The following is a 20,178-nucleotide window of genomic DNA, read 5'->3' as shown; positions in this document are numbered from 1 at the left end:
TACTTACTACTTGTACTACTATCCCTACTTCGTGTTTTTTCACTTATCGTGGGGCTTCATGGTACGGATCCCCTGCAACAAATGAGGGACTACTGTATATTAATTTTAGAATTTATATATATTTTAAGGCTTTATAAACCATTCCTACACTCTTGCAATGTTCTAAACTCTTAAACCTATGTAATTTTAACAACATGGGTGTATGCACTGTATAGTACTGCAAAATTTGACTCACCAGCTCTGCAGAACAGCAGCTTGGTTCTGGTTGGGCTCGGTTCCGTTTCTGCAGACTTACCCTGCAGCCACGAAGCCCATCTCATCCTGGTTGATGTGCACGTATATAATTGAGCTTTAGGAAGCTTCAGGATTATTTGTGACTTTCCTGCCAGTTTTCTGAGTTTAATAGATAGCGTAGGTTTGTGTTGCAAACTATCCCTCCATTTTGGCAGAAAGCAGCAGCTGGAACCACTGTTGGCTTCTGGGTAGTGTAGTTCTTTTTTGATTAGTGTTGCAGTATAGGCTTATTGAAAGAAAACTACAAAACATTGAGGGACTACTGTAAATTATACTAAACTAACCTGAACTGCAGGTCATCAGGACCAACATCACTTTACTGTGAGGATTTGAGAGTGAGTATGAGGAGAGTACAAATAAGCCTGGATTATTCTTTTGCCTATTTTATGTAAATTGGTTGGTGGTGGATATGCTGCCTAGTAAGTGGTCTTAAATATTAAACCGTTATTTTTTCTTTCTTTCTTTCTATCTATCTACCTACAGAAAAATCCACCTATGATGCCTCTGGCTTCTCACCTTTACAGAGCAGCTTTGTAGTCACTGGTGCTCCCATCCATTCGCTGACTGAGCTGTCGGTGGCAGAGGAGGTGCCTTTTCAAGTGGTTCGTTCAGATGTTGACCCTGAGTCTGGTGGAGAAGGCTTGTTGGGACAGCCAGCCTTTTCCTCCATCTTAACCGTGATGGCAGGAACTGTCAAACATCCAGTGAGCCTTGATCAAAGTAGAGCCTTGCCGACTGTCAGCAGGGAAGAGATGCACACCACCCAATGGCCTTCACGTAGTTCCAGCCAAGGCTCAAACGAGTCCTCCTCCTCCTCGTTTGAGGGAGACAGCTTCCAAGCAAGTTCAGGTCTGATTTTCAGCATGTCTCAGAAACCTACCATACCCACCCAGGCTGGTTGGTTCGGTGTCTCGAGGCCATCACATACATCTTTTTTTAAGGATGGAAAGGAAGATCTCTCATCATTTCCATTTTCATCATTGACATCAATGTCCTCATCAGCTGAAGCCACATCAAATGTGCCTTCATCCCTGTTGTCTTTATTTTTTCTGTCATCCACTGAGTGGATAAACAAAGCTGTTTCATCAAAGGGTCAAGGAACTGTGTCCAGCCTTGCTTTTCAGACTGAGACAGCAGCATCATCATCTGCAGGGCCTCAGGGTTGGACAAACAGTCTGACAACTGCAAAACCTACCTCTCCTACAGTCCCTGACCTACATGCTGTTACACGGGGAATGCAACACGCCACAAGCAAACCAGCAAACTTTCTAAGTGAAGCGAACACAGAAAGGAGCAATACAATGACAAAACGCTCTTTGTACTCACTAGTAGAAAAAATCCCTGAAAAGCTCATAAATGGTACAAGCAGAAATATATCATCTGGAGCAAAAAACAGCACAAACATTTTATATTCTACTCCAAACAATAGTGCGAATCCCTCAGATAATTTATATGTACCCACTCCATCTCAGAACAAGAGCTTGAACTCTGTATTTGGCTATAATCTTGAAAGCAGCTATTCATTTTTGTTCAATCAAGAGAGTCAAGCTGTTCAGAGGCAGCAGGGAGCTTCACAGAATCCCACATCAGCACTGCTGTCTGCTCGTGCTAAAGGCTATTCACTTTCCAGTCATGTCACACAGCAGATGTTACAACGAACAGCACATATTCAAAATGAAGACAAGACCGCAGCAGATACTAACAATTTAGCTCACAAAAGCAATGCAGTAAATCCATCTGTAACACCAGCAGTGGCCTTCACACCCAGCAGAGTGTTTTTGACAGTTTCCTCATCAGATCAAACACTTCTCTCTCAAACTGAAGTCACCGAACTAACACGTACACACGCCAGCACCGAGTCCTCAGAGCATGCATCTAATCCTGGTGATTTACTGATGGCAGTGGGTCACAGCAGTCCCAGACTTCCCGCCATCAATATAAATCACAACCAGAGAGAAATAACAGGAGCAGAGCTTAAATCTGCTTCCACGCAGGCTCACTTGGATAACTCACTTCCACTCATGCAGCTGAGACCTGAGTCTGGTTCCAGCCTGCCTTTGAGCACTGAAGCAAAAAGACCTTTGTCCACATCGGAGTCTGATGGGCTTAAAGATGTTCAGGAATTCGGGACACAAACGGCGCCTGTAAAGGATGCATCTCACAGAGGCTGGGTGGCTTTAAAAATTATATTCACTCCACACAGCAGGACAAAGTCTCCTTCAGTTCCAACAGAGTTTTCAAAATTGATGACATATAAAACTGAGCAGCAAAGCAGCTTAAACCTCACTCAGCCTTCATATTTACCTCTCAGCAACTCTAATCACGACCCTAAAGAAGATTCAGCCATGAGATTTTTCAGTAAGGAGGTTAATTCTGGAACACAAATGTCCTCTCTGGAAAGACCTCTTCAAACACAATCTTCTTTTAGTTTCCTCAACAGTTTTTCTACACCTGCTTCACTTTCTGCAAAAGCTGCTGAATTAGCAGGATTTTCAGCTGGAACCTCTGCTCCCATAAAATTGCACGGACTTGCTGAGTTCCAAACAACATTAAGAAATTCTGCAGCATCAAACGTGCTGTACAGAAATGAGCCTTCAGCACATTTGCACACAAACACAGACATGAGTTATAATTCTTCTTCTTTCAGTAGGATTGAAAAGTCTTCTGCGATTCACAAGACAGGCGAGACGACTTTTACGACTTCAGAAAATCTCTTTGTGCTTAATGATGCCTCTGAAAGTTCTGACAAAAAATCCTCTGCTAAACCCCCACTTAAAGCAATTGATGATGCATTAGGACTTGTTCGAAGTCTTACTCGCGACGACTACGTCACTTCTTCTCTTGTCTTGGAATCAGAAAACATCCCGACACAGAGAACAAACTTCTCTTCTTTGGGATTGATCACTAGTGTGAGTGGTGATAAATCAAACTCATTTTTAGGCAGGCAAACTGTTTCCTCTGCTGATTCCTCTGCAGAAAGTAGCTCCTTCAGTGACGGACAGAACAGCGTGCAGACATCGAGTGCTATTTTCAGCAGATTTGGCACAAAACTAATGACTGTGTATACAAAGCGGAAAGCCACCAAGCCTGTGCCTCTTCAAAGCAGTGCTTTTAAATCAGAAAATGCATCTAGTGGCTTTGACAGTGCAAAATCTAATTTACCAGCAGATGGCACATCATATGAACATCAAAAGCTGGAAGATAGACAAGAGCATAATGTGGATATATTGAATTCAGATGATTCAACATCTGTCACCAGTGATCTATATCCAACTTATCCAACTGGTGGAGAGGACCCATATATTACCTCTGTCAAAGGAACCTCAAACGACAAGGAGGGAAGTACAGATTCGCCTCCTGCTTATCTTAGATCTGCTGTTGCTGCCAGTGCACTGCCAGAAGTCGCTGCTAGCACTGCTGCTACATCAGCCAGGGCTTCAGATGCTTCTTTGCTCCTCTCTTATATAACTACTTATTCTGGAACGTCACCTCAAGCTAATTATTTTGCATCGGTGTTTAAGGGTGAACACACAGCAGCTGCAATTGATCTTCAGTCTCCCAAGTTTGTGTTCAAGTCCGCTGTTACACATCCAGATGTTACCACAGCTCAGAAGAGATCAATCTCACAAAATGACGTGCCATCGCCCTCTTTGTTTCGGTCTTCATCGCCATCAGTGACCTTTTCATCATTTTCATCTTCATTCCCACAGTTGTCCTCCTTACTCATGAAACCCTTCACTTCATTGTCCTATTCAGATGATATATTGCCAAAAAGAGCAACTGCTTACCCAGCATCATCATCTGTGTCTGTAGAATCCACCTTTTCTTTGTCATCTCCAACTTTACCTTCATCCTTAGATTTCGATCGCTCACTGGAAGTGACTGGGACGTTTGTTCTTACAGAACCAGGGATTGATGATTTAACCACAGGAACGTCAAAATCAGCTGTGTTCCCTTTCCCCAAAGACAAAGAGGCCAGCCTACATCCCTCTCAGCCAGACGGAGTTATCCTTTCTGCTGATTCCACTGAGGGGACATCTCAGGTATCACCAGTGACCCCCCAACAGGTCACCACATCAGCCCCTGTCAAGCTTACCACCACAACTTTAGCTTCAACTACAACTTCCCCCACCACAAGCACAGCTTATGTAAAAGTAACAACACATTTAACCCCAACAACCACACCACATCACACACTTATTACCAGAAGAACCACAACCACCACCATCAGGGCTTATACCAGCAGGAGAACTTTCACGTCACCCATCCAAAGAACAAGCCCCCCGAGGGGGGTCACCACTGTCTTCGTCTCGCCTTTCACCACAACCACAGAACCTCCACTGCCACAGTGCAACATCACAGAGAGACTGTGGGTGAAAACAGGTCAGCAAAGCTTTTTGCAACAATTGTTAAAAGAAAAAAAGTGTTTTTCTTCCAGTTTTTATTCTAAACTTTTTGTCTTTTTTTAGTTGTTTCAATCTATGTGAGGAGGAACAGGTTGGACAGTATACAGAGACAAAACCTACGAAGGGGACTAAGTCAGGGGCTCAGAAAAGCTCTGAATGATACGACTGCACAAGCACAGGTAATGTGTGGCAAAATGTGCATGCTCTCACACAAGTGCATGAGTGAGTTTGTGTTTGCATGAGTTAGCAGCGTAACAGAAACCTGATTTTACAAACAATAATCTAGAACATTCAAATGCACATAAGTTGCAAAGAATTAGAGTACCAAATATAGGTGTGGAAATGTACTGCCTCATGTAAGAACAGGAGCCATTTATATTCAGTAGCAGATGTATAAACAAGTGATGGCACCACATAACCGTAGTTGTTTTTATTTTTTGTGTTTACTTGGTGGAAAGTATTGTATTTATATATTTTACACTGTCTTCAAAGGAAAATCTTTGTGCATGTGCACAATGAATCAAATCTGCAGGCAAAACCAAGGGGTCACAAGACAATTGTAGGAAGAGATATTTTATTATTTTCAGTAAATCCTACTCAGCCTAAAGATATATACTGTCTACCCTGCATAGCTTACCCACATTCAGTTTCTTTAGAATGAGGATGGAATTTTTTTCAGTTTTCTGTAGTTTATCTGTTTTATTTTTTATCAGATTGAACAAACCTTTCAGCCAAGCAATCCACAATATGTTACCACTGCAGACAGTATACTCATAACATATATACCATGTACTGTATGTATGTATGTATGTATATACGTATGTACGTACTTTGTATGTATGTATATATATATATATATATATATATATATATATATATATATATATATATATATATATATATATATATAAATAAATGTGTTTTGGGAATAGCTGTGCATTGGGTTCAATAAACAGCTCTTTATCCCAGGTGAAAGCCAATACTATTGTACTAAGGACCATGGTGTAGGCCGCATGAGAAGAGACGAGGACCAATATAGAAATTAGGCTGACTTTGTCCCAGAAGGCAGACTGTGGTGTCACATATTTGAATAACTGTACCACTATTAAAGATAAGGACTGTAGCTTATCTTTAGATGGGTTACAAGAAACATTTTTACAGTTTTTTTGAAACTATCAATTCCAGATCTGTTTGATCAAAAACCAATTCCAAATGAAACCACTAGTGTTTTTCCAACAAACACTTCCAGTGCATGCACATTGCCTTTTGTGTATTTTTGATTAGCTATTTGTGGGACCAGTCATGTTTCCCACTGTGCCAGAGAGCATCCCATCTACTTTCTCTCTCTAGCAATCTTCTAATAGCTTCACTTTGTGTGAATCTGTGTTAACAGCACCTTTTAGCAATGCAAAGTTATTTTCAAGTACAACCGTAGGAAATGAAAAAGATCAGTGAGGTTTGAACGCAGAACAAAACATTTAGTTTTTCATTTTCTGAGGATGAAATGCCTTGTCAGGATATTATGAAACCATGCCTGAGAAGAACTTTAAACGATATTTTGGATTTTGTTTCTAAATCTGGTGATTCTATCTTAATATCTTGCTTCATGTTTTGGTTTAAGGATTTCATAAATTAATGCCCTTTTTTTTTCTGAGTGGGAATGGAGACTAAGGTACTGCCCTCTAGTGTTATTCAATAGGTTATCATACCCAGAAATAGCAGCCACTGTCTTGATTGAATTTAAATGCAGAAAATGAAGCTGTCAAAGATTTTATGTCTTTAAGATATGCTTGTAGTCTCACTTGGTTCTACATGAATAAATGAATTTATAGCAGCAAAATATAACAGTGTTACCTAAAATGTAATTTGTTCTAGTCGACACAATTACATTTGTCTTTAATAAAGGGATGGTTCAGATACTTTAAAGTGGGAAGTTTATGTAAGGTTATAAACAGTTAACATCTTACCTGTTGTAGATGACTCTTTGAATGCCCTAAGATTGGAGAAATAGACTTTTATTCAAACTACACTGATGCCTATTAGTTGTTCCAAGCTCGTTCAAACCAGATTGCTGACATTGTAAAACAGATTAAATCTAAAACACAACATAGCAGATTTTTAAACTTTTATATCAGCAGTAGTTTGGCATTACATGCTCATTCAGGCAGACATATAATGATATTCCTGCAGAAAGTGCCTCTGGCTGCATCAGGAATACCACATCAAACTACCACTAGTTATCTGTCCATAGAATTTTATGTAACCGTCATCTAATGAACCATTGATGGCAGAGTCAAGGTTCATAAAACAACATTCTAGTGCACCTCTCTGAGCATTTTGTGACAGAAGTTATTTTTGAGACTGCAGTAATCCACTTAGATCTTAGTCCATCTGCAATAGTTGTTGATGTATGGAATCAGTCAGAACTAAACCCCATTTTTTTAAACTGAGGTGGTTCAAAGTGCTATCTACCACAGGTGAGATATTAATTACTCATAACCTTTCCACACAGTCTCACATTGAAATAACTATTTGAACTATAGCTTTAAAGGATTGGAATTTACTGGGAAGGGAAACTCCCCATATCTTTAGTGTGTTAGCTGATCTGTGTGCAGTTTCTCAATATGTGCTAGTATCAAAACACTGAGATGTGTGCATGAGTCCTGCTCGTGTTCACCTTCAATCTTTCTCTGTGATCTCAAAAGGCATCCTGCTTCAGCACACTTCTCACTCATTCCAGCATTGCATGGGTTAATTTTAGTAGAGCAGCTTTTATATTCAATGGGAATCAAGCTGTTGGCGGAGGAAATTGCCTTTCTGTTTAATTATAGGTTAAAAAGGTTGGGAGGAGAAACGTGCCGAGCTGATGTTGAAAAGATAACGGGAAATGAACTGAATGAAGAGAACCACGTGACTAAAACATTTTTTAAAGCATTTTTCCTGTCTCGCTCTGTAGCAAGAGGTCAGCTGCGATCTGAAACTTTTCAAATGTCAAATGTGAGATCTGTTTGGTCACTGTGCCCCAGTCTGTCACAGACTTTGAGACAGAGTTAATAAGTGTGTTCGAAATGCAATCTCTTAATAACACCTTCACATGAGCCGAGCCTGAGGATGAAGCGATAATAAAGAGCTCTATTCACAGAGCTCGTGTAACAAGGCTGAATTGTGTGGCGGTAGAAGAGTAACTTTCAGCTCCAGAGACAAGAGACTCTCAGTGTTTTTGCCTCTTTTTCAGCTCAGGCATTCAGATAACTGATCTGAATGATTCCACCTGTCCTACAAAAAACACCTGAATCTGTCAGCATTCCCTTTTCCAGTTTTAATATGAAGGAGGTTCAAAGACAAGTCAAACTTTTTCCTGACAAACACATGAACAATCTCCTGTGTTATAATACGTGATACAAATGTGTTCATTGTTTTTCCGTTGGTATATGAAGAAAATGATACATACAGTGTATATGTCCTAAACATACTTGCTTAAAATCTCTCCATGTTTTGTAGTTTTTAACCGTCTTCTTGCTAATCAGCAGCCTTTAAGTTTTTCCTGGTTCATATCACATTCACACCTCATCTTTGTATACTCTCTTTTATGATTTATTGGTACTAAACTTTCAGGACATCAGAGCAGCTTCGGATGTTATCAGTCCATTAAAAGGTTGTTATTAGTTGTTATCATCCCCATATGTAGTGGTCAAACTGTCCCACCTACCTCCTAGTAGGTTTAAAGGTATATTATTATCGTTATTATCGGTGATAATAGGCAGCGTCGCACGGGGGTAAACCAGAAAGTGTCTTTTTGTTGTTTTTCCAGCGTATGTAACCTTTTTCCTAAACGTAAGCTTACACCTGACCCAGAGGACCAACCCTAAACTTAACCCCCTTACCCTTGTGCCTAAACCTAACCAAGACCCTAACCTAACCGCCAGACCCTTTACTCTAAACCTAACCACGTGAAGCTATTATGAGCACTAACAAAGCTAAAAACAGAGCTCATTATCATTGCTAATAACGATAACAACGTACCTTTAAACCCACTAGGAGGTACAGGAGGGGCAGTCTGACCACCACATATGGAGATGATAACAATTATTAATGGCCATTTAATGGCTGATGACATCTAAAGCGGGTGGACATCATGAGTTTAGTGTTGTCATCTTGTTATCTTATTTAAAAAACATTTTCTTTCTGCTGCTCTATTCACACAACTTCTGGGTCTGCTTGTCTTTTATTTGTTTGAGTATGAACTCAAACTTGCTTCAGTTTGGATTCTCTAGTTTCACAGTATAAAATGTCCAGGTGTGTCTGATACTATCCACTGCTGTTCCAGTGTAAGTGAGGAAATGACGTTTAGTAAGTAAATGTAAATAAGTTAATGAAGAGTTACAGTTTATAACATTTCTTGATGATAATGATGATAATAATAATAATACATTGACATTTAACACTTGTAATAATAATAGTAATAATATTAATGCAAAACAGTGATTTATATTTATATGTATGTGTATAAGTGTATATGGGAGGACATCAATATTATTGTATATTGATGTTCTGTTAGGTATTTTTTTTCTTTCCATTTGTTCATGTGTGTTTGTTGTTTTTGCATATTTTGTTTTGGAGGAATCCATAAGGAATTAAAAAAGAGGCATAATTAGACTTTGACTTCTACTATATATATATATATATATATATATATATATATATATATATATATATATATGTCATAAAGGATTTAATTATTTATTTATTTGTTTGAAACTGTCCTTTTTGACTTGACAAAAAAACAAACATTCATTCATTCGTTCATTCATTCACTTTAAACCTTTCATATGTTCATGATGGTAAAAATACAATTCATTTATGCAATTCAGATGTAACAAGATTTGTTATTCTGTAAACCAGAACATGCCTACTCTTTGTACTTGATAAAATAAAATAAAAAAAAATCAAGACATGACCCATCCATCGGCTGCACTTTCAATAGAAAGCTTAAATATGATTTATTGTAGCAACTTTTCCTACTGAGCTGTTTTGCAGTTCTACTGAACACAGTGCACAAAGTGTGTTGCATTATGAGACTGCTATTGTGCAGCTGGAAGGTCCTGAGCTTAACACTTGGCTTGAGATCTTTTTCCGTTTGGAGATTGGATACTCATACTGCGCTTGTGCGAGTTTTCTCCGAGTACTTCAGTTATCTCTCACAGTGATGCACACCATCGTGAACCACATTGATGCATTTGTGTTTTTTGCACAGCTGTTAGACACAGTTATAATATACCACTGCTTATATAAAGTAAAGTAAAAACAAAATTGATATCTTCATCTGGAATGACATTCAGTGATTTAACTCTTTTTATTTTCTTCAACCTTGTCAGGTGGAGACTGTTTTTGGTTCTCCCAACATGACAGTGGCATATCACGTGACAGGAGGGGACACAGTTTATCCTCCATCTGTAGTGGTGGAGGGCTTGACATCATATGGCCGCGATAAGCTGATTGCAGACCTGCGACAGTATCTCCCCTTGGTAACTGCCTTGCCTTCCCCTGTTGCATTGTGGAGAACCAACCCTGCCACCGGCTTCCAGCTAAAAACAGGTCAGCCGGTGCAAACTCAGGATGAAAATAAACAAGAGACTGATCAACTTGACATTTGCTGTAATTTGTTCCTTCTGTGACTGAACACAGAAGCAGAGGGGATAGAAAATAGAAAATAAATGCACCACAATGCAAGACCACATTAGAGAAGGAAATTACTTTTTCAGTCAGAATACATAAGGTTCATGTCTACTTTAGGCATATAGGATCCGGTGCCATGTTTTCTACTGCTCTTCTACACAGCACAGCTTAAGAAGGTCCAGAAGCCAATTTATTGTGCAGTTATTTAACTATCTCTGTTGCAGTCTTGCAATTTGTGGGAATGGGTGATGATCCTCGATCCTGTCGCTTCTCTCAAATGATGGAGCAGAGGTTGGAGAAGGTGTTTTCTGAGGCTCAGGCCAAAGTTCTCGAAGTTAAAAGCCAACTCTCAGTTCAGGTACTGTGGTAAAACTATTCTGCTGCGCTGCACTTTTTCATCTGTATTAGTGTCCCCTTTAGTTTTGAGACTGGAAGATATGAAGTTACCAAACCTAAAAAAATAAAGATTTGGCTTGATTTACCTCTTTTTTTTATTTTATTGTTTTCCTGTTTGCAGAAATTTTAGCAAGTAGTGTTTTCAGCATTAGAACACACCTAAACTTTTTTTTGTTGTTTATTTTCACACTTCAATGTCACCATATAACTTATGATTTGGCAGCCACAAAGATATGTGAATTGTGTGTAATTTGTGCAAAAACTGACCCTTATTTTATTGGAGTGTCTTTTTTAAATATCTTAAAATATTCATTGTCTAGAGAGGCAATGTTTGAATTAATTTTAAGCAGCTGCCATATTAAATTTCATTAAAAAAGTCACATTTTTTTGCATACTTTCAGACTTTTTTGCTTTGCTGTTTGACTGCTGGAAGATTTTTATACAGATTGAGATGATTCTGTTACTCTACTTTATGTCATTTGCCTATAAATTGTACATTACAGTAAACAGCATAGTCCTACTAATTTGTGTTATTTAAAACTTTCATCTTCTTCCATTATTTTTTCTGGCCTGAACTTTTTTCTCTTTTTGTTGTTTTTTATAGATGCTAAGTGTCTCTCAGACAGCCGCCTCTCCTGCTGTGTCCCTGGTCTACACTGTAAAGAATAGGACTGTCTACCTTAACGGAACGGTTGCCTCAAACCTCCTTGGTCAGCTTTCTGCTGAGCTGGTGGGCTACTTCCTCTTCTATCCACCACTTATTATTGCTGAACGTAAGTTACAGTTCTAATAGAAAGTACATATTTTAGTCAACAAAACTTGTTTGCAGTAAATTTATTTGAATAAGTTTTTAAAGTTAACAAGCCTGACTCACACTCAGGTTTGAAGTAACTGGATGTTTTTCATTGTTTAACTGCTCCTTTTAGACACAACTGTGGTTCAAAATGTCACCATATGGAGTAGTTGTTAAACTGATACAAGTAAGCCCATAACTGTCCTCTCAGTCTCCTATGAAGATACATTCAACATGAGTCTACTTGAAAAATGTGCATAAACTGAGACAAATGAAGGGTGACAGAGAATCAGTAGGGGTCTAAACTGTAGTCCCAGGGGAGTTCCAGTCTGTTTCACTAGAGGGAATTATAACTGACACGAGGCTCAGATGTGTATAAAACGAGACATCGGTTTTGGGGGGGATTTTATTAATCCTCAGATGAGAAATTATTTGTTTCATATAATATCATATTGGATAATTCATCAGTAAAGTTGTGAAACAAAACTCTTGAAGTTGACACGGGGTTCAAAGCTATTTTACCCCCCCCCCCCCCCACCCTCACCCACACATACAGACAAAAATATGTATTTCTATTTTTACAGGGACTTTTCATTGACTTCCATTCAATTTTCATTCATTTCTATATCCTAACCCTGACCTTTATCCTAAACCTAATCATTACCAGTACATACCTAACCCCAAACCTAACCCATCCTCAATTCACACCTTAGTCCTAAACCTAACCCCTAACCCACCAACAGCACTTCCTCTTATGGGACTCGAGCTTTTGGACCCCATAAGGAGCAGTTGGTAGTCCTCACACTGTAGTATAATTTAGAAAAATTAGTCTTACAAGGTAACATATACAGTCCCCCCCCCCCCACACACACACACTGTTTTACCAATAAACACACATTTCCATTGTGTAAGAGAAAACACATTTTACTTTCCTGATTTAGACTTCTCTGGTGCTTTATGTGTAAACAAAATACAATAATCCTCTACAGAGTATTACTCTGAAGTACCGATAATACAAATCAACAAACACTATCAATCAACCAGGCTGTCACGTTTTGTCACATATTTTATGTAAAATCTCTGCAGACTGACAAGACAAAGGTTTACATTTTTTTCCAACTGTTTCCTCTTTTTGTCTAAACATCTCCTTTTAATCAGTGTAAGTATTAAACTAGAACCAAACAAGGCCTTTAATCTGCTTTATAAACTCAAATAAAGAGAATACTTGTTGGCCTGTGAGTGCTGCTGATGTGCAGTTTTATTCTAAAATGTGCTTTAATGCATGGATAATATGTGCTCATGGTGTGCAGCTGTTACATACTGAGATTTTGTGCACATAAACAGCAACAATGTCTCTAATAATGAAATTATGTTTACCAAAAGCTCTGACTCAATGATTTCAAACGGATCTGGAAAAAGTTTAGTTTTAAAAGCCCTCTGGTCAAGGCCAACATGTGGAAACGGCACCTTTTAACTTTCTGTTCAAGCAGAAATACAACTACAAGAGTTACAATTATGTCTGACCAACTCAAGTGCTTGAATTTCTTTGGTTGCAAAAAAAAAAAAGTTGATGCTTGAAAACTTTGAGCAGCTTGAGCCTTAGGCTGTAACTTTCCTATGACTGAACAGTCTTGGGAGGTTTTCTTTTGGCTTCTGATGGCAGCTGTTGTTGAAATCATTTCATTCTATCTGTCTCAAAAATGCCGCAAGGTATAGTCTTCAAAAATACCACTAAAGCTCAGTTGTTCTTAAAAAAATGTTGATTTCTAAATGTTTAATTCCCCTGTCAACAAATGAACTAAACATAATATTTAGAGTCTATTCAGCCATTCATTCTTCCACCAGTAATTATTTGTTGTTAATACAGTGCTTATGATAACATACCACATTTACTAGAATAAAAATGTCTGGTGCAAACTTTCAACAATCTGTTTGTATTTAAAGATGATATCTTGTCTTTAAAAACTTAAATCTGCTTCAAGGCAGAAAAACTACAAAACATTATTTTTAATCAGGGAAGAAGACATTAATATTTGTTAATGCTGAACGAGGGCCAGTGTCATGAGGTTTTCCAAATTTGCTACAATTCAGCCACATTGTAATACGTTGTGTGGTGTGTAGAGTGTGTAGTTAGGTTGGCAGTGTGGAAGAGCTGTAAGTGAAAATAAGTAATTGATCTAGTTTATGATTAATGTTCAAAGCCGTGGACTTTCCTTTCCTGTTTACATATAATATATAGATACACAGGCCTGAATGTGGTGGGCCTAAATATAGTCTTGTAATTTTTCTCCTATGAGCTGTTCAGTGCAATACACAATCAATTGTTTGATACAGAAACAACAGAAGACACAAAATTAAACACAAATGTTTTGTTTTTCTCAAATCGTGACAAAAGAAATGTTAATTTCTAAACCACATTTTAAGGAATCTTTGTCTTAGCTCATCATCCAGGCAACAAGAAGTAGTTTTGATAGTTTAAATGAAGATAAACACTATTTGTGTTTGTGGGCCTCAAATAAAAACATACTTTGTGCTGTGATTGAATTGGGCCACATAATTTGGTTAGAGGCAATTTATATTTTGCTTAGCAAAGATAGAAGCAGAAACTGACAATGAAGCAAACCCAGTGAGACATGAATGTAAAACATAAAGAAGTGGGAAACAATGTTTTTTTTTTTTTGTTCTTACTGCAGCGTTACTTTTAGTAATGTCTCACCTTTCACAGGAGGTGTGAGCATATGCTGGCAGCGACTGTTTCCTCACTTCAAAGCCAGTTTTTGCAGTAATTAATTAACAGGAGGGGATTCTTCCAGCAGCCATGTGGGCTCTGGGCAATCTTCCTCCACTCCAATGTGCCTGTTTGCAGCCCTGTGTTTCCTGTGTAGACTGAACTACCGTAATTTTCAGACTATTGAGCTCACCCGAATATAAGCCGCACCCACTAAATAAATAAAAACAATAATTCTGTATGTATATAAGCCGTGCTTGTCTATAAGCCGCGGGTGTCCACATTGTAACATGAGATATTTACATAGATCGATTTTTAAAAATCTTTTATTTAAATACGTACTGGTGACCTACACAAACACGTACAGTAAATGTTTTTTTTCTGAACAGTGCCTGTAACAGCTGGTTTAAAAAGTAAATAAAGTACAGTAGCCTAACAGGAAGTCATTGCTTCACCTTCCTCCCTGCACAAGCTTGTGCTGTCCTTCGGAACACAACAGGGAGGGGAGGAGAGAACGGGCCGTTTCATTGGCCTCCCCTCCCCGTTTCATTGGTCCACTGTGACCTGTTCTGTAATTTTATTGCTCAGATTTTTTTAAAACCTTTATTTATACAGGTAAACCGAATATAAGACGAGAGAAATATACATAAGATAATAAATATATATAATTTATTTTAGGGTAAAACAGAAATTGGTGGCGTCAACTTTTCTTCTGATTATTGACTATGGTGATGCATTACACATGAACGCCTCTGCTCAATGTTTTCACATGCTGGACAGCGTGTATCATGGCATTTTGCAGTTTATTACAAATTATGGAGCCCTAATGCATCACTGTCTCTAGTATGCTAAGGTAAAATGACCATCTCTGCATGTACGCCGGCTTGGCCACTGGTATGTTTTGATTTACAAGGTTATTCTTAAGTTGACAGCATCTTATCTTTCATTTTTGTTAACTTTACACAACAGGACCTACAGCCTACAGTCTAAAGATATTTTAAATTTTAGTGTTCCTTGTGTCAGAACAGAAAGGGGGAAGAAAGCCTTCAGCTTTTCCACTCCAACCTCAAGGAACAGTTTGCAATCAAAGCTTAAACTTAGAACACTAGTATCTCTGAATGTATTTAATACCATGATAGATCCCATTATGTTCAAGTTGCAGAAGTGCAATTGTTTTAATTGAGTTATTTGTTTTATTGTAAGTCTATGTTTATTGTGACTATGTGTTGTAACTGAATGTTTTTTAATTTTTTTATTGAGCGTTTTTTTTTAATTCCTCCTTCTGTATGCTGCCAGTCTTGGCCAGGTCTCTCTTGTAAAATAGATATTTTGATCTTAATGTGTGACAAGACTAAATGTTTTGACGTCATGAAACTTGTCAGCTCATCCAAAAAAAAAAAAAAAAAAAATCCATAAATTAGCCACAGCATTGTATAAGCCGTGGTGTTCAAAGCGTGTGAAAAAAGTAGCAGTTTATAGTCTGGAAATTATGGTAAGTGCAGTGTTCAGTTCTTCAAAACCTCCACCTCTCTCCAGATATTTCTCTCAGGCGAAGTATCAGTGAACATAAGGGGGGAAATTTATACACTGCTTTCACCAAAGGTGTAAAATGTGATGGATTGTTTTAATAATTACTTTCTATCAGCAATTTCGAAATTTTAAACCCACTGGTTCTTAATGTAAACCAGCAGATCTTCATGTGAAAACCTTCTCTGTTTTTTTACTGCTTTCATGCGTTTCAGGCGAACAGACTGCGTAAAACTGATTTTGCTGACAGCCCTGCGGTTCTATCTATCACCAGTGCAAAAACTGCCTTGCTGCTCCTTTCACCTCTCTCTCCCTCCCCCACCCTGCACCCGTCTCCCTCGTCATGCCTGAGCGTACAGTTCTGCGAGTCGGCTTTCACAGGCCACTGATACAGCATTCCCCCAAACACCCCCTGCACCAGCCTTCAGCACAACAGCTTAATCAGGCAGGAAAGAGATGTAAGAGAACACAGAGACAACCAGAGCTCAAGCTGCTTAAAGCTCCTCGTCTCTTCTGTTTGTCTGACATCCAGTGATAATGAGGCTTTGAACTGAGAGCTCAAATGAAAAAAAAAAAAAAAAACATTGAATAAAATAATGTGCCAGAGTCAAAACTTTTGCCCAACAATTGTTTTTTTGGCTCAGATCTACGGAAAATTATTTCTCAAATACAAAATATCTAACAACGAAGAACACAAATCGAAAGCAGATTAATCCAAGTTAGAAAACAAATGTACGTTTTAAAATCAAATGTTTGTTTTTTGTCTTGCAGCGATTGAATATCACAATCTGAACACATCTATTGCAACAAGAGACTTCTGGGTTGTCACAGGTAAGGATGTCATTGCTTTTAATGAAGAAAAAGACCAACTTTGTTTACAGAATACATTCATCACCCTGCAGAAACGAGTTGCTGACAGGGGAACATCTAAGTTGTCAAATGCAAACTTTTCTTTTTTTCAAGCAGCAAATTACACACCATGAAGGATGTATTGGGCAAAAATCCTTTATACTGTAATTCTTGCACTAACTGTGTCAATTTAAACCATTTCTGCTCATGTTTGAGCCTAAACGTCTCTTAATATGAGCAGTTAGCCATTCAAGCTCTATGACTGACCACATATGTCGAACTTGAACAATAAATCTTGATGCTCGAGGGCATCCTTACAGGTATTCAGTAATATGGACGGGTTTTCAGATCAGTCTTTGTGGTTCTTTAACCTCCCGCTTGCTGCAATAAGTGGCCGAGTCAGTACAAGGTCAGCACCTTCGTAATGAGATTTACTCGGAGTGAATAAAATGTACAACCAGCAGAACTGCTTGTTCAGCTGTTGATGAATTAGAGCATCTGGATGGAGGAATTTCCATTCCTTTTGTATGGTAGTAGAGAAAAGATGGACTAAATCTCTTTATGTGTATGTGTTTGTTTCCATTTCTGTCTGTTCATCTGAAATTTATTGGACATTTACCTGTATTCCAAGTGTAGAACAGCTTCTGGTTAAACACGTGCGACCTCACGAAACAGATTGCTTTAACTTACAAATACACACATGTACAGTGCGTTTAGGTATGATGCACCAGAGGAGGGTTAGTTTTCATGAAACTTAGCTAGGTGTAGCAAAATCTAACTGTGGCGTTCTTGTTTAGTGTATGAACTCCAACTTAGTGTCACGATAAGCCAAAATCATACCATACCATACCATTTTATTTATAGAGTACTTAAAACAGCGACAAGGCCACACAGACAGAACAACAGGTAACACACAAAGCAAAATACAAAATGAAGTAAATCAGAAATATAAACATAAAAACGATGCAGATAATGACGACTGTCATCAGAATCAAAAACGTTGCAGCAGTTTTTGACTGTCTACTCCTTGACTTATGGTGAAGCTGTAAATTTAATACAAAATATTATCTTAGAAACATACAGACAATCCATTGTATTGTGAATGGGTACATTGTGTACATTTACAGAAAAAAATATGACTGTAAATAAGCTGCTCCTTCCTTTCCTTTCCCCAACGAGAATCAACTATTTTTCTATAATAATGACTATTTTTGAATGATAACATTGCTAAAGTTACAAATACACACTTATGGCAATCCCTAAATATGCTTTGAAGCGGATGGTGAAGGCTTGTTTTGAGCACATTTATTACGGCTGCTACACTCCACCAGCAACCATGGAATCAAAACAGGAAGTGACACGCTAACCCAAAAGTGACATCATCACAGTGTAAATTGGCGATGACTGAATACTTTTTGAACAACTGTACAGACTTACATTGTAACATACTAACAAGTAGATATTTTAAAAATTATATTATAAATATATAAATAAAAAGCATAACTATGAGTTAACAGATCAAACTTCCTTATAGTGCTAAAGGTTTTTCTTTGCGTTGGAAAGTAGCATCAAGGGTTGTGACAACAAAAACAGCATAATTTGACAGGGTGGGATGTTGGCAGTGAATTATTTTGTTTCAGTGGTTGGATTTCTCCTGAGAGTTTGGAGGTCAGATTAATGAGAGCACATTGTCCTGCTGCTGTGCTGCTTCTGCAATTAGGAGAATGAATTAGTAGGTGGTGGGTGCATTTTTCCCCAAAGAAATGCCAATAGTTTTAATGTTTTGGCTATATAGATTTGCTATGACATTTGAGAAGCAGCTAGGGAGTGATTGATTTTTGCATAAATGTTTTACGATCAGTTTAATTGGTCAACTGCAAAAACTCTGAACACCTATGGTAATTCTATTTTTTAGAACAATATTCTGTCATCAAAAACAATTAATTCTATCCTCTTTTACAATGATCTGTGCACTCCCTGCCTTTCGACAACATTTGCAGTGATCCAGGATGTTGACAACGCCAGCCTGGATGGACAGTACCAAAGCTTTGCCAATCTAATGGAGCAGCGCCTGGCAGAGTTGTTTGTGTTGGCGGGCCAGCAGGGCACTCGTTTTCGACGAGCAACAACTGTTGGCAGCTTCACCATTCAGGTACCAGAGCAGTGCATAGAAAAAACATCAATTAACTTTTTCCTGTGATGTTTTGTCAGCTTGACCTGGCATGATAATCAAATGTCATTTCAGTTCAACTTTTATGTTTTGCTTCTTTCTATCGTTATGAATGTTTCGTTAGATGCACACTTTGATAAGTACTTCAGCAGCTCTTGGGTGATTAGTTGTGGTCTACCTCCCGTAATTAGGGAGCTCCTCAGCCTCATCATGTGCTAATTGCCCATCAAAACAAGCCATAGGTTGAATCTTTTACTAAACAAGTGATCTCGATGTGCTATTCCCTCTGCGCACCAAAATGCATGGTTTCACTGTACTATTTAATTAGTCTTTAGTAACAGTTGTTGTTTTATTCCCTATAAGTGTGCACCTTATCATTGTCAATCAGATGGTGAGCATCCGCAGAGTGTTTGGGTTGAAGAATCCAGCAGAGATGACCTACTATGTCCAACACAATGGCATTCCTTTACTGGGCACTTCAGCCGCCAAGGTCTTGAACACGGTGGATTCGCAAACCATGGCGCTCACCTTGGGCTACTTTGTCCAGCTGCAAGCAGAACGTAAGTACAGCTGGCTTATGACCTTTGACCACTTGGAAAAAGAGGAACCCTCAAAGTAAAACATGCAAATTGAAACACCTGATGTTTGAGTTAAAAATGGAAAACGGGTGGAGTGAGGGGCACCGCAACAAATTTGCTTGATTATTTCTCTGAAATGCTCCCAGTAGGACAGTGATTGTTTGGGCTGTGGTGCTGTGTACTGCTAAGAGGCAGGGTTGGTTGTGGAGGTTGAGCACACATGCAACGTTTTCTTATAGATTGTTGACTACAAAAGCTGAATCAGGGACACTGTATATCACTTAGCGTGGGCGTGCCCAATGCTTCTGTATGTTTAAAAAGCTGAAGCAGACTATCGGTTGTTGTGCTTTGAACACATACTGTATACAGTAGTCCCTCGTTATTTCACGGTTCGTTTTTTGCGGACTTGCTTTATCGCAGATTTTCAAAACAAGATTGGACATGACACACAATTGGCTGACTGAAGGATGAGCCACACGATCGTCATGAAATTTTTATTTAAAAGAAATTATTTTAAATTATTTAGCACCTGCTGCACAATTGTGCAACCCACTCTGCAGGATAAGCTTCCTCCTGCAGCTGAACAGCTGATCAGCTGTTCTCCGAGCAGAGCGAGAAAAGTGGGCGTGGCTTAGTGGGCGTGGCTTAGAACTCTTGCAGGTGGCTGAGAGCAGCGGAGGCACAGAGAGATAAGTCATGTGCTCTTTTAGAGCATTTAGAGTTTAGAATATTGCAAGAGTGTGGGAAGGGTTTAAAATGCC

The 20,178-nt window shown here is 38.6% G+C and overlaps 1 protein-coding gene across 1 annotated transcript in view; it reads left to right on the top strand.

The window, feature by feature from the left end:
• kiaa1549lb (KIAA1549-like b) overlaps positions 1–20,178 on the top strand; it is a 74,384-nt gene that overhangs the window by 38,038 nt on the left and 16,168 nt on the right. The window contains exons 2-10 of the mRNA XM_037693451.1: positions 778–1,143; positions 4,198–4,677; positions 4,764–4,879; positions 10,076–10,295; positions 10,601–10,734; positions 11,377–11,545; positions 16,592–16,651; positions 18,670–18,821; positions 19,228–19,454. Of these exons, the coding sequence (XP_037549379.1) occupies positions 778–1,143; positions 4,198–4,677; positions 4,764–4,879; positions 10,076–10,295; positions 10,601–10,734; positions 11,377–11,545; positions 16,592–16,651; positions 18,670–18,821; positions 19,228–19,454 (1,924 nt within the window). The remainder of the gene's footprint in view (positions 1–777; positions 1,144–4,197; positions 4,678–4,763; positions 4,880–10,075; positions 10,296–10,600; positions 10,735–11,376; positions 11,546–16,591; positions 16,652–18,669; positions 18,822–19,227; positions 19,455–20,178) is intronic.

The sequence above is a fragment of the Nematolebias whitei genome, chromosome 2 (genome assembly GCF_014905685.2).
Source record: "Nematolebias whitei isolate Nwh7 chromosome 2, NemWhi1, whole genome shotgun sequence".
NCBI lineage: Eukaryota > Metazoa > Chordata > Actinopteri > Cyprinodontiformes > Rivulidae > Nematolebias > Nematolebias whitei.
The sequence above is the reverse complement of the archived record's forward strand: the minus strand, read 5'-3'. Positions and strand labels throughout refer to the sequence as shown.